A 19,825-nucleotide genomic window follows, 5' to 3' on the forward strand; every position below is an offset into this window, starting at 1 on the left:
TACTTAGCAGTGAAAGCAAAGACTTAGGAACAAAAGGTTGTACGATGAAAATTTTTGTCTAGCTTTGAGCAAAGACTTGTGTGAGAATGAGCTTACTTAGCAGTGAAAGCAAAGACTTAGGAACAAAAGGTTGTACTGAAGAAAATTTTTGTCTAGCTTTGAGCATACACATACACATTTGCCCACTGTGAGGCCATTCATTAGAAAACCTTTATTGACCTATCCCTGACTTCTTTGAAAAGGTTGCCTGTATGTTTATGACATGAACCAGTGTAATAACTAATAAAGATTTGGCACGTGCCTCATTAGCCAGAGACTCAAACTCAGAATTGTGCTGTATTTCATGCACATCTTCCTTTCAATTTCTGCTCCAAGAGCCTATTAGACTCACAAAAGAGTGACATGACTCTCCTTGTCTTTGTTCTTTTTCAGCTCTAGGGGTCTCTGCATATGCATTAGACAGTTGGGAACATGACCCTGAGGGTCCCCCACAGGCTGAGAGTGGTGGCATAAAGTCAGCAAATGAGGCAAAGGAGAAGCAATATAGGAAAGGGCAGGCCCGTGAAAGCCAAAGAACAAGTTACTAGAAATGGTTACAAATAGTATCAAACACATTAAGAAATCAAGATACATTGAGGAACTATCAAATGAATTACCACAGGGCTAGTAACTCATTTGATTTAAAAAATACCAATACACCTTAATTCAATCAGTTAATTATGCACTATAGAACATTAAGGTGAGATTTACCCTAAAAATAATCAGCAAGATAAAACTTTTGCTAAAAATCAAAGTCATACCATTAAACTTTTTGAAATCTTTGATCAAGGGAGCAAACTCAAGTCCTGCATCTCATCCCTGATGCCCATTCCTCAGTCTACTCACATGAGCGTAACTCAGGAAGAAGAGCTGGTTGTTGGTGAATGTGATGCCTGGTAGAAGAGGTTCCTCAACTCCCTGCCTTCTGTCATTTATCCATTTCCTGTAAGCCTGGTGAGAGAAGAAGAAGAGATGAGTCTCTGCAATGGTGGGTTTTTCTCTTTTCTCATCTAGCATAGGAATAGTAAATATCTACTCCTGCCACATGCAAAATGCATCATGTCAAAATTTTCTTTAAGAAAAGAAACACCTGGAAACACAAGTCCATGTCCTATTGCTTACCAGTGAGGCAGGTACACCTGCAGAAAGGCCTTATGCTCAATGTATACCAAAGCAGCTGGACCAAAGCATTCAGATATTAAACAACTCTTGGGGAAAAAAAGCTGTTCTTTCTCTTCCTACCAGGGGACAAACAAATCTGATACAATGGCAAGGCCCCATGGCAATACATTTTGGGGTCTGCATATCACCTTTTTTCATTTTAACACGTAAGAGAAAAACTGTCATCTTCTAGTGCCCTCATTTTATAAAATAAAGTATATTTCAACTAGAATATAGGAAGGATATAACTGGGAATAACAGTCTGGTCATTAAATTGAATGCATTTAGCTTTATGAAATCTTTCTGCATTATCCTTATGCTTCTTATTTGACCACAAACTAGTGGATGATGAAAACGTTATTATGAACTGTCACTTGGCCCAGTATATGAGAACCACTGCCCTCTGGTCATAATTTAGAAGTTTGATGTTTTCAGAGAAATTTATAGGAGGACTACAGAAACACCTGTACTCAGGAAAACAAATGAACCTAGCCCCAAGGAGATTGCTGTAGCATGCTTCGATCTGATGGTGAATGTATTTTCTAAAAGCTATTCTTTAAATACATGATTCTTAATAAATATTATTCTTTAGGGTGACTTTACACCCCAAAAAGAAAGAAATATAGTTCTATTTATATAATAGGGTCAATAGGGAGACACACTTCTATTTACAGAAATTCCATAATATCTAACTCCTCAAGAACATGGCTGCGGTATGAATTGAGGGACACCCATATGGTGTTTTATGGCTTGATTTGTAGAACCACAGCAAATGTAGCAGTGCATACCCTGAAAGCTTCCCGCAGGCCTCCATTATCAGCAATATTTTCTCCCAGGGTCCTCTTCCCCTTGACCTAACAGAAAGAAAAAAGGAAAAAAAAAAAAAATGAGTGTTTCATGCTCAACTATCATTCAGCAAGGGGCATGAGTATTATAGCAAGAAAAATATCATACTGTAAAGAGAAAATCACATCCAATAAATCAGAGGTAGGCATAATATATTGTAAGATGGCCCACTATCCTCAGCAAGGTGCTCCTGAATATAATACTTTCTATTTTATTATGCTACACACTTCTTTGTCACCTACCTCTTCATTCTAACCAATCTAGCCAGCTCCAATAAAATGTTAACAATATTCTGAGTGACTCTGGTTTAATGGGAAAAAATAGGAATGTCAATACACAGGTTACTTTCTCTGATTAACTCACATAATTTCAGTATTCTTCTCCTTGTGCCTGTGTTTCCAAAAATTTGCCATCCACACAGGAACAAGATTTCATAGACCAACTATCATCATTTTACCTTCAGCAATTTCCATGAAAAATTAAAAGGAAAGTGGTTCTCCCAGGGAACAAAAATCAAACAGAAGGAGTGCAGATCACAAGGTTGAGGTCTGCAATATGTATGACAACCAGCCAAGCATGGCAAAGAAATTATTCCAAATATTCAAGATTGTTTCTTAAAACTGTAAATGAGCTAGGACAAAAATATTCTAAACTAATACAGCCCACAAGCCAAATCCAACCTGCTCCTTGTTTTTGTACAGGCTGCAAGGTAAGACCGGATTTCACCTACTTCAACAACTGGGGAAAAATCAAAAGAAGAAGAATATTTTGTGTCACATGAAAATTATATGACATTCAAATTTTGGTGTTCCTAAATCAAGTTTTATTGGGACACAGTCATGCCCACTCATATATGTATTGTCTATAGTTGCTCTCTTGCTACAGTGGCAGAATTAAATATTGTAACGAGACCATACGCTCCACAGAGCCTAAATTTTTTACTATCTGGCCCTTTACAGAAAAGTCTTTCAACTCTCGTGTAATAGGCAGAATAATGGCCTCCCAAAGATATCTGCATCCTAATCCCTGGAATCTGTGAATGTGTTACCTTATTCACTGCAAAGAAAGATTCAAGCACAGAGGAATGGTCCCTACAAAATGAAGCTGGAAAAATAAAGCATGGCAAAGGAGACTTACATGAGGTGATTAAGTTAAGGATCTTGAGACGCAGACTTTATCCTGGATTGTCCAGGTGGACCCAGTGTAATTACAAAAGTCCTTACAAGAGGAAAAGGGAGGCAGGAGAGAGAGTGTCAGAGTGATGCAACATGAGAAGACTCCACTGGCCATTGCTGGCTTTGAAAAAGGAAGGGGCCATGAGCTAAGGAATGTGGGCAGCCTCTAAAAGCTAGAAAAGGCAAGGAAACAGATACTCCCCTACAACCTCTAGAAAGGAATGTGGCCCTGCTGACATTTTGGTTTTAGGCCATTGAGATCCATGTCAGACTTCTGACATACAGAACTGTATGCTAATACATTAAATTTATGTTCTTTTAAGCTACTAAGTTTACAGTAACTTGTTATAGCAAGCAGCAGAAAACTAACATACCTTGCTTGAAACTTTCAAGCCATGGATCTTATCAACTCTTTACTTTTTAGCTAGCCCAGTCACCCAGGTATCAAGCAATATCAAGGAATAAAAATAAATCTTTGGAAAATATTATTCACTGTAATCACTCAGGACCCTCCTAGCTTCAGTATACACAAGCTATCATTCCTGCTTTATGTATATTCTTTGTTATCCACAATCCTATGAGGTAAGTGCTAATTACCACCATCCTTGCTCAACAAATGAGGATCTAAAGCTCAGAGTGTGTAGCAGATGTCAATATCCCACCAGATCCCCTTTTCTACCTACACTGTACACCCATTCCCACAACTGCTAACAGCCAGATCAGCCTTAGCTTATGGAAGTCACCTCATCTGGAGACTGCTGGAAGGTTATAACCCACCTTCCAGTAATTGACTGATGTGCAGTTTAAACAGCCCAGTACCTGGGCTGAACAATTTCTGTGGTGCACTTCGTGCTCCAGAATCCTCTGTGGAATCAGGGTGAGGCTAAACATTTCCTGAAACCAACAGGTTTCCCTCATTCCGTTATAGGTTTTTCCTGAAACTACTTTCTGAATAAATCACTGACCTAGGCTGGGTGCAGTGGCTCACACCTGTAATCCCAGCACTTTGGGAGGCTGAGACGTGCAGATTGCCTGAGGTCAGCGGTTCGAGACCAGCCTGGCCAACACGGGGAAACCCCGTATCTACTAAAAATACAAAAATTAGCCAGGCGTGGTGGCTGGTGCCTGTAATCCCAGCTACTGGGAAGGCTGAGGCAGGAGAATCGCTTGAACCAGGGAGGCAGAGGTTGCAGTGAACCGAGATCACACCACTGCACTCCAGCCTGGGTGACACAGCGAGACACTGTCTCAAAAAAAAAAATCAATGACCTGAGGAACCCCTTCTTGGGCTCTGCTTCTAGTGAACCTAAGTCGGAGTGATGAAGTAAACTGCTCGCATGTCACTGGGATTCAAACCCAAGCAGTCTTCTGTCTCCAGAGCCTTTGCTTCCTAATATGCTACCTTCTCAAGTCCTAATTCCTCTTGGCTCTTGAAGATTATGATTATATCCACTCCTGCTTAAATTTAATCTCCTTCCTTTTACTCTGAGGTTTGTGTGCGTGTGTGTGTGTGTGTGTGTGTGTGCGTTTTGCGACAGGGTCTCTCTCTCTCTGTCACCCAGACTAGAGTGCAGTGGTTTGATCATATCTCACTATAGGGTTCAAGCAATTCTTCCACTTCAGCCTCCTGAGTAGCTGAGACCACAGGCATGCACCACTACACCCAGCTGATTTTTTAAGAAATTTTCTGTAGAGACGGGGTCTCCGTATGTTGCCCAGGCTGGTATCAAACTCCTTGGTTCAAGTGATCCTCCCACCTTGGCCTTCCAAAGTGTTTAGAATACAGGCATGAGTCACTATGCCCAGCCATTCAGTCTAAGCTTTATATCTAAAATAGAGCCTTTTGGAGCAGCCTCATCCCTCTGGCTCCTTGAACTCTGGTCTGCCTCAGTAGACCACATGGCCCTAGGTTGGACTCTCAAGACTCAACAGCTACAAAAAGGAACAACAACAACAAAAGACTCAACAGCTGCTGACGGTCTGCATCTGTAGTGCCCCATCTGAGCTCCCCCGAATTCATTACAAAGCAAGATTTAGGCACAAAGGAATGGCTCCTATAAATGAAGCCAGAAAAATAAAGCATGGCCCTTATATCCACAAAGGAAGCCACCTACTCTCCTGTGGGAATGAAACTGAAGCTGTTTTCTGATGGTTAAGTGGATTTATGCTAAGACAGGCATGCCCTTTCTATCGTCCTTGTGACAAAGGTACACATTTGTCAGAATTAAGTTTCAATCTCTGACACTTTGGCCAAAATGAATGGTAAAGAGCAGTCCACCCACACATCACCTAGATATAAAATGAATTTAAAATAAGAACCTGAGCATGATATAGGGGAAGGAGTATGGACTTTGGAGTCGTACAGACATAAACTCTAATCTAGACTCTAACATGGGTTTTAATCTCTTTGAACCTCAGTTTAATTTCTTTGAACCTCATATGTAAAACCTGTACACTTAATAATATCTGTATCTCTCAGGGCTAGTATGGGGATACATTGGTTTCAATTAAGTGAAAAGTTTCATCTTCGTGCCTGTATATAATAATCAAAAGGAAATATAAATTCCCTTCCCCCAAGAAAACTGTTCTATTTTGGGGGGAGGGGGTTTAACTCAAAAATCTTTGGCTTTGTTTTTTCCTGGGATAAGGTACTAATGAGCATGTCACAAAGGATCAGGAATATTAACTATCTTTCATTGATCACTTGCTTTGTGTCAGGCCTTGTGCTAGTGTTTCGCATTGCTTTGCTCATTTAATTCTTACAACAAATCAATGAGTTCAGAAACACTGACCATTTCACAGATGAAGATGCTGAGACTCAGGAACATTAAGTAACTTGCCCAAGTTCATAAAACTAGTTGAACCTAGATTTGGACCCATGTCTGACTCTAGAACCCTTTTCTGCTATGCTTTTCTTGAAGCAACATATACTCCAGATAAATTTTGACAGTGTGATAACCCCTGTACTATATGGAGATACACAGAAGCACCCATTTTAGGTCTTCTCATGTCACAGTTGTAGATATTTAAAAATATATAGGTAGAGAAATGGCTGTCCAGGACACTGATAAAAGAGCTAGACACCATTCAAGGTTACTGACTCTGGTTTCTCTGCCTGAATGAGCAGTGGTCTCACTTGGGCTGAGCATGGTTTAAGAACCAGGAGAACCAAGTCAGTGTTTATAAACATTCCCTTTAAGAGAAGCACATGCATTTTTACCTGAATTCATCTACAAGTATAATAGATTTGAGCCATAGCAAGGATTGAGGTATTTTTCCAGCCCTAGCAATATATCAGGACAAAGTTCATGCCTGGTTAAGGGATGACCAGGCCCCAACCCCAAAGATTCTGATTCAGTAGGTATGGGGTAGGACTCAAGAATGTTCCCAGGGAAGACAGATGCTGTTGATCTTGTAAATACGCTTTGAGAACCAATGGTTTAAAGCAAGCTAATGTCCAAATGAGGAAAAATGAACCACAAGGTGCCCCCTTAGCCACAGCTGTACTCACATTTAAGCCAGCTTTCTTCCAATAATAGTTGCTATACTGGTTAATCATGCACTTTGTTTTTTCCTTAAACTTTTCTTCTGATTCAGTAGACCACCAAGGATCCAGGTTTCCATTTTTATCATATTTTCTACCTAGCAAAAAAAAAAAATGTTCGAAGACATTTGTGTTATTTATGGAAAGTAAATTCATCTTCCCTTTCCCTCACCTCGACAAGCCTTCAAAAAACAGTCATAACAGCAGGGAACGCTCTTCCTGAGATCAGCTCCTGCATTCTCTCCAATGTCACAGGTTAATTGTAAAAAGGGTGAAAAGGATAAAGACAATTGAAGAAGTGCTTTCCTTCTAAGGAACAAAGAGCACCTTAAAAATGAGATTCATCAATTTATTACATATACTAGTCTTATCCAATCTTGGATTCTGTGTCTTCACCTGATTTGACCCAAAATGTTCACTGGATTATGAAATAAAATGGCTTCATTCAGAAAGCCCATGGAGGCAATCAGAGCATTACTACCAGTGAAATTCCAAACGATCCATAGGAATAGCCCCAGTGAGTCATCCATACTGTGCGATCATAGACCCTGACTCAGCCCTATCAGAACCTATTTCCTCCAAGTTGCCAGGAGCCGAAAGACACATAAAATCTCTGTTATGAATCATTCCACAGCCACTAGTGTGGATAGAAGACCCATCTGTCCTGCTTAGACAAGGAAGATTGCTCTAAAAAGAAAACTTGGAATAAGAATGAAAATCTCCAAAACATAACGGGAAGAAAGATTATACATGCTTTCTTGCTATGTGCTCACTCTTCATTTTCTCTACATCCTTTGAAACAAAATTTGGATGCTGCTAGACTGTCTTCTATATTCAAGGTTACTATGAGAATCAGAGGCATCGTTTAAATTTTATTACACAGCTTACAAAAAAGTCCCCTAAGTAAAGCTGTTAATTGGAACAATCCAAAACTGTTCAGCAAGGCTACATACTACTAACACCACCCCCTGGGATAGTATGGAGTCACTGTCCTCTACCCACTAACCAACCAATCATTAAATAGGTACCGGGCACGTACTTATATGTGCAATGCACTGTTCTAAGCATTGGTTACAGAGTGAAATTGCCACCATTAGATTCAGTCCTTTGAGAAAGACTCCAGAAGTTCTCCAAAAGGTTCTGGGGAGGAACTGTACTTAAATTTCCTATCAAGAGGCCCAGAATGAAGAAATGACTATTAGCTTTTGTTTCTTAGCTAAGACTCTCATCTCAGATAAACCAAACACCCAAAGGCAGAAAGTCTAGCTCTGCAGAGTCAGATAACTACAAGTCAGCCACATTTTAACAGAGAAGGGAAGACCAGGGGAGCAAAAAATCTACGTGATTAAGGAAGGGCTAGTGGGAGTACAGGAAGACTTTTCTAGAAGAGCCAGAGGGTCTCTGGCCCTGGGGTAGGCATCCAGGAAAGGATGTTAGAGATACTACAAGGATGGAAGAAAGAGGTCCCCTTCTATATAACGTTGCCTTAGGGCAGCTGGTTCCTGAGACTGCCTGTAAATCATTGCGTGGGTGTGGATGTGATAGTCATTTGCTACTAATCCATAAGTTTCAGAGATTTCATGTGGCCTTCCAATAACACTCCAAAGTTAAAGGAGAAGAGTGCTGATCAACAATGATGAGGACTCTCAAAGGAAGCCATTTCTTTAGTTTATGTCATATTCTGCTTTTTCCTTTTGTTTAAATGTCGTCAGGATACAAAGTATATACTATTACATAGATTATTAGGAAAGTATAGACTTTAAAATAATCAGAATAGGCTGGGCGTGGTAGCTCACACCTGTAATCCCAGCACTTTGGGAAGCCTAGGTGGGCAGATCACGAGGTCAGGAGATCGAGACCATCCTGGCCAACATGGTGAAACCCTGTCTCTACTAAAAATACAAAAAATTAGCTGGGCATAGTGGCACATGCCTGTAATCCCAGCTACTCGGGAAGCTGAGGCAGGAGAATCGCTTGAACCCGGGAGGCTGAGGTTGCAGTGAGCCAAGCTCGCGCCACTGCACTCCAGCCTGGCGACAGAGCTAGAGTCCGTCTCAATAAGGATAATAATAATAATAATAATAATAATAATAATAGTAATCAGAATATAAGCCAGTGTAGAGAAAAATAGAGATTAAGCATTGCATAATTTTCGAAATCGTAAAAGGGAACCAGTCAGACAAGCTCCAGAGTCCTAACTCAACAAGTCCTAACTTGGCAGCATGTATAATCGTCGTTGGAGCAGAGCTTGCTCCTCCAGGGAGAATACCTCAAGACAATGAATAAATGACAAAGGGAGAAGCTATAAATCAATCCCTGTAACTATTGTGGCAGCTACAGCAATCCTGATCTAAATGCAAAGCTAATTTTATTGAAATTACAAGGCTGCTTTTTAAAGTCTACCCCGATCACCAATGGGAACAATTGTTTATTTATTGCAAGCCATCACAGCAAGACATGAGGAAAAGTTTTCAATCAGCAATCATATTGCTTTGGATAATCTTCAAGCTATGATGCTGCTGCTATGCAAAGACAATCATAACAATTAACATTCATATAGTCAACATTATTATAAAAGCAGCAGCTTAGAAAATGAACCAGTACTTACCATTATTATCAAATCCATGTGTAAATTCATGTCCAACAATTACTCCTATAGCACCATAACTCAGAGATCTATGGCATAAATACATAATTTGGAGACAATTATAAGCATGAATCTCAGAGCATAATCCTTTAATTTTTTCAATGGAAAGCCAAGATAAACTGCTTTCTAGTCACCATGGTAATAACAATCTAATAACCATACCCAAAAGCTGTAAAAAATCTAAACATACCTTCCAATTGAAACAGACAAAGAAAATATAAATTCTAACATTGTCATTATGACCACATATGAACCTTAGTGCCCTACTCTGTGAAATTAGGGATGTGAAATATATGATTTCTAAAGTCCCTTTCAGCCTTAAGATTTCTATGATTTTACATCTGCTGTAGCTATATATTTATGAACACCTAAAACGGGGCAGAAAAGATCCTGTCAGTAAATATATAATTTATTTTTTATCTGGAAACTTGCTGAGAAGTCACTATAATCTTAGAAGTTAAATTGTTTTCCAAATGTAGTCATAAAAAAAGGAACAGAGTAGAGATTAAAAGGGATCACTCTATTTTCAAAGGTAGTCACGTTCCTCTTTCTGTTGTAGACAAGATGACAACTGAATAGCAAAGATTTGAAAAAGGTGCCACTTTATTTTTCTTCACCTCGGAAGCAGCATGTGGTAGATTATCTATAAAACGCACCACCAACAATTCTACCTACCCCTGAATGCACATATCCCCTCCTCCCATCAAGAGGCAATCTATTTCCCTCTGCTTAAATTTGGACTGGCCTTAGGGCTTGCTATGACCAACAGAATGCAGTGGAAGGGGTCAGGTATGACTTCTGGGTCTAGGCCTTAAGAAAGTAGCTTCCATTTTCCACCTTCTTGGAAGTCACCTGCAAAGAAGTTCAACTACCCAGCTAGAGGGAATGAGGCCAAATGAAGAAAGTGAGAAACCCCAGAAGTTGAGAGACTCCAAAGGAAGAGAGAGAGGCCCTGCCATGCCCCAGCCACAAGAGTCGGCCCAACTGGGGCACAGACAGGTGAGTGAAGTCGCCCTAGTTCCTCCAGCCCTCGTTAAGTGACCCCGGCCAGCACCATACAAAGCAGAGACCAGCTGTCTCAACTCAGTCCTGCCCAAATTACAGAATCATGAGCTAATAAATGGTTGCTTGATGGTGCTTTGTTACATAGCAAAGCATATCAAGAATATATGAAGAAATCAATAATGGGGTTTCCATATATGTGCCTGGGATTTTCTCTCTCAAATATAAGTTCTATTGAGGCCACTCCCTTATCTACTTGTTCACTGCTAAATCCTCTATACTTTGTGCAGAGTAAGAAAGTAACAATGATTTAACTAATTGATTAGTTACCTTTACCATCTCATGCAAGTGACAGATCTATATGTATCTTAATTTAGTCATTTAACCTGTGGATGAGAATTACACACCACTTAGAATCCTTATTGTGAAGATTCTTCATGAGATTTGCAATAATGCTAAAAATATCTCAGAGTTAGTTCCTGACACGCAACATCAAAGTCAACCAGCAAATAGATAGGACCCATAACTGGAAGGAATGGAAATTTTTAAAGCGGCATGTTATTACAGGACATAATGATCCTTACCATGCTAATTGTTTGTCTCAACTACACCCAAGGAAGTGGTGTAAGATTTAATTTTTCCCCTTGGTGGTAATTCTTTCCTTTGTTATTTCTTTCCTGTAAGGTAATTTGCATTTGAAAAAAATGCTTCCTACTGTTTTTCCATCATTGCAAACCTTCATTAAAGAAGTAAGAGTGAAATTATGCATTTCAATCACAGAGCCATCATAGCAGTGTGGGACAAACTTGTAATTTTACATAGTGTTAATTTTTGAGGCAGTAGCTATCAGTGTGCAGATTGCAACATTTAGTTTTTCCAGGTCTCTCAGCTCTGAGAATAAGTACTTGGTCCTCTACAATCCTCAGTCAATGCTGTTGACTGGATGAATTGAAGGCATGAACAATGGAAGCTTATAGAAATTGCTGTGCAATGAATGTCCTTTAAGAGGGGCTGCTCCAACAAGCTTCCTATTTGCAAAAGGGAATAGAGAATTCAGAAAATGATTGAATCATTGTAAGTTTCAATTCTCAGTTACTTAATCACAATCCTTTGGACAAGAGACAAAGAAAAAGTAATTTTATATGACTAAGCCTGACAATAATAATATTTCATAATATTAGATTCACGTCCTCTATTTCATCAATGAAGAGTATTTAAATTAGCATGTCATTGGCCAGGTGTGGTGGCTCACGCCTGTAATCCCAGCACTTCGGGAGGCTGAGACGGGCGGATTACCTGGGGTCGGGAGTTTGAGACCAGCCTGACCAACACGGAGAAACCCCGTGTCTATTAGCCGGGCATGGTGGTGCATGCCTGTAATCCCAGTTACTTGGGAGACTGAGGCAGGAGAATCGCTTGAACCCAGGAGGCGGAGGTTGCAGTGAGATCACGCCATTGCATTCCAGCCTGGGCAACAAGAGCAAAACTCCATCTCATAAATAAATAAATAAGCATAAAAAAATAAACTCTCCCTTTTAAAATGCAACCGTGACTGGCTGACCAGAAACTGGAAGATTTCTTGCATTGAAGATCTAGTCTTCCAAAAATAAAATAGAGAAGACACCACTTTTACTACCTACTCAGTTTCTCTTTTGTTCTTATTACTCAGTGGGTTTAACATATGCACACAGATTTGCTGTCAACAACAAAACAACTATTCTGCTGTCTAGATTAACCATGATCTCACACTGTTATCAAGAAAGGGTTGCCCTATGCCTGAATCATAAATTCATAAAAATTTCTGAGTTGGAAATGGCTTAGAGGTCATCTACTCCAACTTCCTACTACAGAAATGGGGCCCCTCTAGAAAAACCCGTTCAAATGGTTGGTCCAACTTCTTACTAGAGGAATGGGCCCCCTTTAGAAAAACCCATTCAAACGGTTATAATACTCTGCTTAGGTATTTCCAATGACCAAGAGCTCATCCCCTTCTAAGGTAACCCATTCCCTCTTTGGGCGGGTCTAAACATAATAGCTCTCCATAATGCTGATCTGAAATGTCTTTTCTATGGCTTCCATCTATTGGTCTAGTGTAGCCTGTAACTGAACACCTGCTGAATCTCCTGAATATAATAAGTCATTCTACCACCTTAACTTTCCTTCAAAAATATGCAGACAGTTATGAGGTTCCCCTTCAAGTGTTATTAATTTCTTTCAACTCTTATTCTTCAGTCATGAATTCTAGATCAGCATTTCCCAAAACGTAGGGGAGTTTGGGAACCTCTACATTTCGAAGGATGGTTACCAGAGTCTGGGAAGGGTGGTGGGGGGCTGGGGTCAGAAGTGGGGACGGTTAATGGGTACCAAAAAGGTAGTTGTATTAAACACATCTAAATAGGTTTCTTTCTTGCAGAGCTTCTAGGAAACTTTTATAGTGATAATTATTATGACTCCCCAAAACTGAGGGAAGGGGAGGATGACTTACCTCTCTTACTATTTCATGGAACACACACTTTGAGAAACATTGTCTTCAACCATTTAGTCTTGATTCTCTCCTCTGGAAATAATTCAACTTGTTCATGCCTCCTAATTAGACTCAACACTCAGGTGAGGACTAAGCTGAGCACTGTGAGCAGAAAGGATACCCACTCCCTTGTTTCTGGAGGCTATTTATTAATACAGAATAGATGAACGTATGGGAAGCCATTTCACTGGACCGTGACTCCCATGTCTGTAGCATCTTCATATTCCCAATGCTGAGTACCCAAATGATACATAATAGCTATTCATTAAGTGGATGAGGACAAAGAAGTCTTTAGGAAAAAAAAAATTCTCTTTCACACTCAAGTATTAACTATGACCTAGCCTAAGGTACAAACAAATAGACACTAACATTAACTCCTATGTTTCGAAGATCTTAGCTTTTATATCAGAAAATCATGCTCACAGACCCAATAAACAAATCACTTACTAAATAACTCCAAAAATCTAACCAGACTATTTCCTAATCTCCAGCTATATAACCACGGTAATAGAAGCTCAGTTAAATTGTCAACAATAAGCAAAATCAAATAATTCTAGGACATTTTTAGTTTGAAGGGAACGTAAAGAATATCCTAAACCTTTAATTTTTTAGAAATATATATATATTTATATATAAATATATATTTATACTTATTTTATAAATATAAATATAAATTTATATATTATATAAATGTAAATTTATATTAAATTTATATATTATATAAATATATATATATTTCTAAACTTAAAAGCAGGACAAATTGATTCCAGACATCTGAACACCAAAGAAAACTATGCAGCTGAGGCCTGGGATATTATTAATAGATCTGGTTAAATAAGAACCTGGAATTTTTATTTATTCTAACAATGGTGCTTCCCTGTAGTAAGCTTTATCAATGACTGCCCATGTCCTCTTAGCCCTATTTTTGAGCACACCAATCTGACAGCCTTCAAATGTCAGCACCTAAAACTAGTTGCCTAAGGACTTTCTCCAGCCACTAGAGCCCTCTTGGCCTAGGATGGGCACTGCCAGGTACCCCTGGTAGGAGTCCTCAATCAATGATGGAAGGTGAGTTGGAGGATAGATAAATTCCCCAGCTCCCATGTGCCGGAGGTGGGATCACTCTGAAGCATGTTTTACAGTTCCCCAGCAAGATTGAGCTCCAGTTGCCCATGGTGATAACTGACTTTGTAACACACATGTGGTAGGTGGAATAATGGCCTACAAAAGATGTCCATATGCTAATCTTTGCAACCTGTGAATATGTTATGTTACACAATAAAGGGCAATTAAAGCTGCAGATGGAATTAAGGTTGCTAATCAGTTGACCTTAAAACATGAAGATTATCCTGAATTATCTGAATGGTCCCAATGTAATCACAAGGGTCCTTATAAGTAGAAGGGAGAGACAGAAGATGAGTCAGAAGGAGATGTGACTATGGAACTTTAAAGATGGAGGACGAGGTCATGAGCCAAGGAATGCGGGCCCCCTCTAGAAGCTAGAAAAGGCAAGAAAACAGGTTTATCTCTAGAGCTTCCAGAAAGGAATGTAGCCCTGCTGACACTTTGATTTTAGCCCAGTGAGAACCAGTTTGGACTTCTGACCTACAGAACTATAAGCTTATAAGTTCATGTCATTTTAAGCCACTAAGTTTGTAGTAATTCATTTTGGCAGCCATAAAAGACTCATAGGACACAATTCATTTGGCTTGTTTCTCTCACTGTCTCAATTCTCCACTCCCCTGCTGGTGTTTCCTTGTACCACCTCCCAAAAGAAGTAATTGCACTTGAATACTTATCACAAGGTCTGCTACTGGGAAAGCCCAAAGCCCAAATGAAAACATTGCCAACATATTTCTCTTATTGATGTATTTATGGAAATCTATATCATTTAAACCTACATAATTATTTTTAAATTGTCATATATCCAAACCAAAACACAAGAGACTCACTCAACTTACAGAATCAAGACTAAAATTTTCCATGAATTAAAACACCAGAGCAAGTAAAAAGTATATAATAAAAATGGTGAAATTATTGACATTATCAGAATCTCTACTATGTATGGAAATTGTGAATTACATGAGTCTACAATCTGTTGGTATTAAAATGACCTTTAAACTGGTATCCCTAAGTCCATACACTACCAATTTTGACTTATTCTGTAGCTACACAGGTTATGTTTCTAAAGATAAATTCAATTATCTAACTTGCTCAAAACTTTCAATATTTTCTATTGCCTATTAGTATCCAAGCTCCTTACGTGATATGCAGAGCCCTCCAATATCAAACCTCAATCTTCTTTTCCACTACGTCCTTTCATATACCATTTAGGCTAGCCAAACTAGACTCTGCCATTATAGAAACACTTTTTCCTCCTTATCTCACATTGTTTCTTGGATCTGGAATGGTTTTAGACTCATCCCATCAATTCAAATCCCAACAATCCTTCGATGTCCAAATACTGGTAGTATGAGTTAATGGGTAAGAGAATAAATGCATAAAAATGAAAGCCACCTATGTGTAAGTTGGCCTTCCTGTCCAGTCATACACCCTGGTAATAAGGATCAGAAAACAAATACCCAAAAAGAGTACAGCCGACCCATGCCAGATTCCATGGCATCTTTCTGCTGAATAACCATTGACTTTGTTTCTTCTGTCCTCTACCAAAGCAACATGTTCTTCCCAATTGGTCAGTAACTGGTTTCTTTACTCATTTACTCACCGAGGATATTCTGTTCCCCAAAAGAAAGGCTTCTGGAGCTCTCCTGCTGGAAATCCTATGAGAAAGAAAAAATGTTAAGAGATATAGAGAGAGTGATTCAATGATGAGTACCTGGTTCTAGCTATAACATTGAGGTTTCAAAGACCCATCTGAAAGGCACTCCTCCTGGCACTGGGAGCACTCTAAGAGATCTAGCTGTCTCAATGAAATCAATTCAACTGAGTTTGAAATAAGTGTATTAAATGGTTTCAGGGAAACCATTTTGCACTGGTACACTATTGGCAATGTCCAGCCTGCTGTGAGCTGGGCTCCTTCGTACATGGCATGCTCATGAGGCTTCAGGCTGTCCAGCAGCTTTGCCTGATACAGAAAGAGCTGGCTCTGTGGGCGTGCAACCCGTGTAGTCACACAGGCCCCACACAGAGAAGGGTTCCGCACTTAGTTTAATCCTCTCCTGCCACTGTCTTGAAATTCATAATGATTTTATCTTTGAACTTGTATTTTTTTAGTGGAGCCCGAGGAGACAATGGAACATGTGTGTGTGAGCAGAGAAAATGTGCACAATATGTGTCTGCTGTTCCTAGCAGCCCCGTTTTTCACACAGCATTCACAGTGCCCCAGGAGCACAGGACTCCATCAGGCCCACAGTGCGTAGGAGTTTAGTGAGATGCCAAACAAATACAAGGTAAATATGATACATCTAGAACTGAGTAAGCTCTGATAGCCCTAAGAGGCCATACTTTTCATTCGAACCAGAATTTCCTTCAATGACCAAAAGAAGGTAGTAGCATTCTAAGAAACATGAATGTCCAAGGAATCCTGTCATAACCTTTCTTATACCTGTTACTTCCCTGTATTGGCCAAACACCTACACTGAAAATGATGACATAAAAGGACAGAGAAAGGGTGAATTATATGGTTTGGCTGTGTCCCCACTCAAATCTCACCTTGAATTGTAATAATCCCCATGTGTCAAGGGTAGGGCCAGGTGGAGATAACTGAATCATGGGAGTGGTTTTCCCCATACTGTTCTCATGGTAGTGAATAAGTCTCATGAGATCCAGTAGTTTTATATAGGGGAGTTCCCCTGCACAAGTTCTCTTGCCTGCCACCATGTAAGACATGACTTTGCTCCTCTTTTACCTTCCACAATAATTGTGAGGCCTCCTCAGCCATGTGGAACTGTAAGTCCACTAAACATCCTTCCTTTATAAATTACCCAGTCTCAGGTATGTCTTTATTAGCAGTGTGAGAACAGACTTATACAATAACCTATAGTTTCTTTTCCTTTTAGTCCTTCCTTACTCATCAGTAAACCAAAGGTAGAGAGTATTGGTAGAATGAACATGTATTAAGAAGTGAAATAAAAACAGTTGAGTTTTGTTCAGCATTTCCTCCATGCTGGTAAGAACAAAATACATATGCACATACAAGCTACAAAATACAAACTCTGTAATTTTGGTGATTCCACGTACAAGTTAAATGCTCTTATGTTTGCATTTAAAACTGACATTGCACAATATTGAGATGAAAAGTAACACTCATGCTAATAACTTACGTCTTTAATTTTTCTTATAGTAGCATTGAATAGCAAATAAAACAATACCATGACAAGTTGAAAGAGAAAAGCCATGAGAGATAGGGCAAGGCTTTATATTTTAGCACCCTCAATGGCATTTTTTCCTGCTTTTGGAACAAGAGGCCCCACATTTTTATTTTGCACTGGGCTTCCCAAATTATGTACCTGACATTGAGTGCAGATGAGTGAGAGACATGCTTTGCTTTGCCCTTGCAACTCACCACTAAATTCTGCACCCTGGGTTGATCCTAGGAACTGTACTTACAAGTCATCACAGCTGATAGAGCAAAGAATCATGACTAAAGAGAGAGAAAGCAGCCTTCTATAGTGTCCTTCACTGCTCCAGAGCAACTGTTCTAGGCCCTATGAGACTGAAAGCTCTTTTATAAGTCAAAACGTTCTTCCTCTCTCTTCTTTCTCTCTCTCCTCCATTTTCTCTCTCTCCTCCAAACTGTTTTTCTCTCTCTCCTCCAAACTGTTTTTCTCTCTCTCCATTTCTCCACACATGAGGAGAAATGAGGACAGGGAAGCAAGTCCTTAATTTAGAAGGGAAATGGTGGTTCTATATAACCCTCATATATATTCTTTATATTTTATTAATAATGTCATAGTTTGTGATTTCAAGGTGCAAAAGCCTAATTGCAAAACAGAGATTGTTCCGGCTACTAGTTCTCTGCCATTTTCACATAAAGGAAAATGCATCTAATATTATTTTGAAGCGGCAACATCATAATAATCTTCATAATTTCTACATTTCCTTAAATATTTTTGGCATATTTACATCAATATTGCATCCTCTTTTTTTTTTTTTTTTTTGGTGATTACTTTTAGTAGGTCATTCTGACTCAGATATATATATGTGCAAATATATATTACATATAAATGCAAATCACAGTGTTTATATGAAAACTCAGTTTCACATAATAAATCATCAAAAAGCAATATTTCCTAATAAGAACAATGATCATAAACCAATGTGATTTCATTATTAAATCATTATGGCTCATCCTGCCTGGTAATGTGCTCAGCTGGAAGCATTTACATCCATTGCCAACCTCTTTACAGGAAAACATCTGACACCTGCATGAGCCACTATTTCTGTCACTTTTGGTGTTAGAAGCCCCAGACTCAAGAGCTGAAGCCATCACATCACTCTGTTCAGCTGTATCTGCTGAGCTTGTTGGGGCCAAGGAACCCAATACTGATAAACAGAAGAATCTGATGCCCTTAGGCATGTTTTGCTGAAGTGAATGGATTAATAGTGTAAGCTGCATTTTTGGAGACGTCACCCAGCTAGAGTGATAGATGGAATCCCTACAGGGTCAACTCAATATCTTATCTCATAAAGTGGATAAGATGTATTTAGCAAAGGTGGAAGTGAAAAATAAGTAGAAAGGAAATTCCTTTTCTCTGCCTTTTTAATAGGTTTTTATGTTTTCTTTCATATCCATTTCCTTTTTTTTTTTTTTTTTTTTTTTAGCATTTCAACACCACCTCACCACCTGTTTCACACTTTTAAAGTTCTTTTTCTATCAGTGTACTTATGAGAGGCATTCCTCACAATGTAAATGTCTCTGTGGAGGTGGGGGAGAAGAGAGAGGGAGGAGAGGGCGGGAGAGGAAGGAGAGAAACATTTAACTAGTGGTTGGCAAAAGTTAATAAATGTGATAATAGGTCATATTGGCCAAAGTGTAGGAAGCATGTTGATGGGAGTGTAGGTTGTTGCATTTTGGAGATCAATTTAGTCATCTCTTAATGCTTTAAAGGCCATTAAAAAAAAATGAGTAACTATGTGGTGATATGGAAAAAGCTCTAAGAAATATTAAGTGAAAAACAGCATTCAGTACAGTGTGTGGAGTTATTTTGTGTAATGTATGCAAAAGAGTCAGCATCCATACATACAGTTATGACACCTGTATTGAAAAGGCAAATGTATTCCAAGGAAATTGATACATTGGGGGAAAATTTGAACATAACTCCAATTTCACATTTGCTTATCCACAAGAAATGCTAGGGAAAACCAGAAAACTGCACCCAAATGGACTGAGCCATATAGGAATACACAAAATGCCCACACGCACACACCTCAACATGACCAACTGCCTCAGTTCACCACGTGGGGTAGGAGCCACACTCACCACATCTGGTGTTAAACCAACTTACCTTCCAATTTCATATAACCCTCCTTCCGCCGCTACCCAAAAACTCACAGAGGACAACCCCTCCAATACCAACTTACACAAGCAAACTTCTGGTCTTTTCAAGGGAAGGTGCCATATTTACTGTAGCATTTGTGTATTTACCCATTTAACATGTATAAAATCGCGCTATCATTTTTAATGGGCTCCCAGCTTTTGTTTTTAATGTGTCACTGATAAAGTTAACTGTTGTGCCCCAACCTCATTTTTCTCATAAGCCCTGTGGCCTTTTAGTACATACTTTTGCATAGCACAGTGGTGTTTAAGAACACATATGTTACATTATAGAACTGACTGTATCCACATATGTATGTCTGTATATACAGACATACCTGCCAGTGGTTTTCAAATTTTATAATGCATCAGATTCACCGGAGGGCTTGTT

At 39.2% G+C, this 19,825-nt stretch overlaps 1 protein-coding gene across 2 annotated transcripts in view; it reads right to left on the reverse strand.

The window, feature by feature from the left end:
- PHEX (phosphate regulating endopeptidase homolog X-linked) overlaps positions 1 to 19,825 on the reverse strand; it is a 227,905-nt gene that overhangs the window by 22,329 nt on the left and 185,751 nt on the right. For both annotated transcript variants that reach the window (XM_026451889.2, XM_026451888.2), the window contains exons 16-20: positions 15,664 to 15,718; positions 9,374 to 9,441; positions 6,733 to 6,863; positions 1,989 to 2,054; positions 886 to 990 (exon numbers count right to left, since the gene is read on the reverse strand). In XM_026451889.2, coding sequence (XP_026307674.1) covers positions 886 to 990; positions 1,989 to 2,054; positions 6,733 to 6,863; positions 9,374 to 9,441; positions 15,664 to 15,718 — 425 coding nt within the window. The remainder of the gene's footprint in view (positions 1 to 885; positions 991 to 1,988; positions 2,055 to 6,732; positions 6,864 to 9,373; positions 9,442 to 15,663; positions 15,719 to 19,825) is intronic.

This window comes from Piliocolobus tephrosceles, chromosome Y (assembly GCF_002776525.5).
Source record: "Piliocolobus tephrosceles isolate RC106 chromosome Y, ASM277652v3, whole genome shotgun sequence".
Taxonomy (NCBI): Eukaryota; Metazoa; Chordata; class Mammalia; order Primates; family Cercopithecidae; genus Piliocolobus; species Piliocolobus tephrosceles.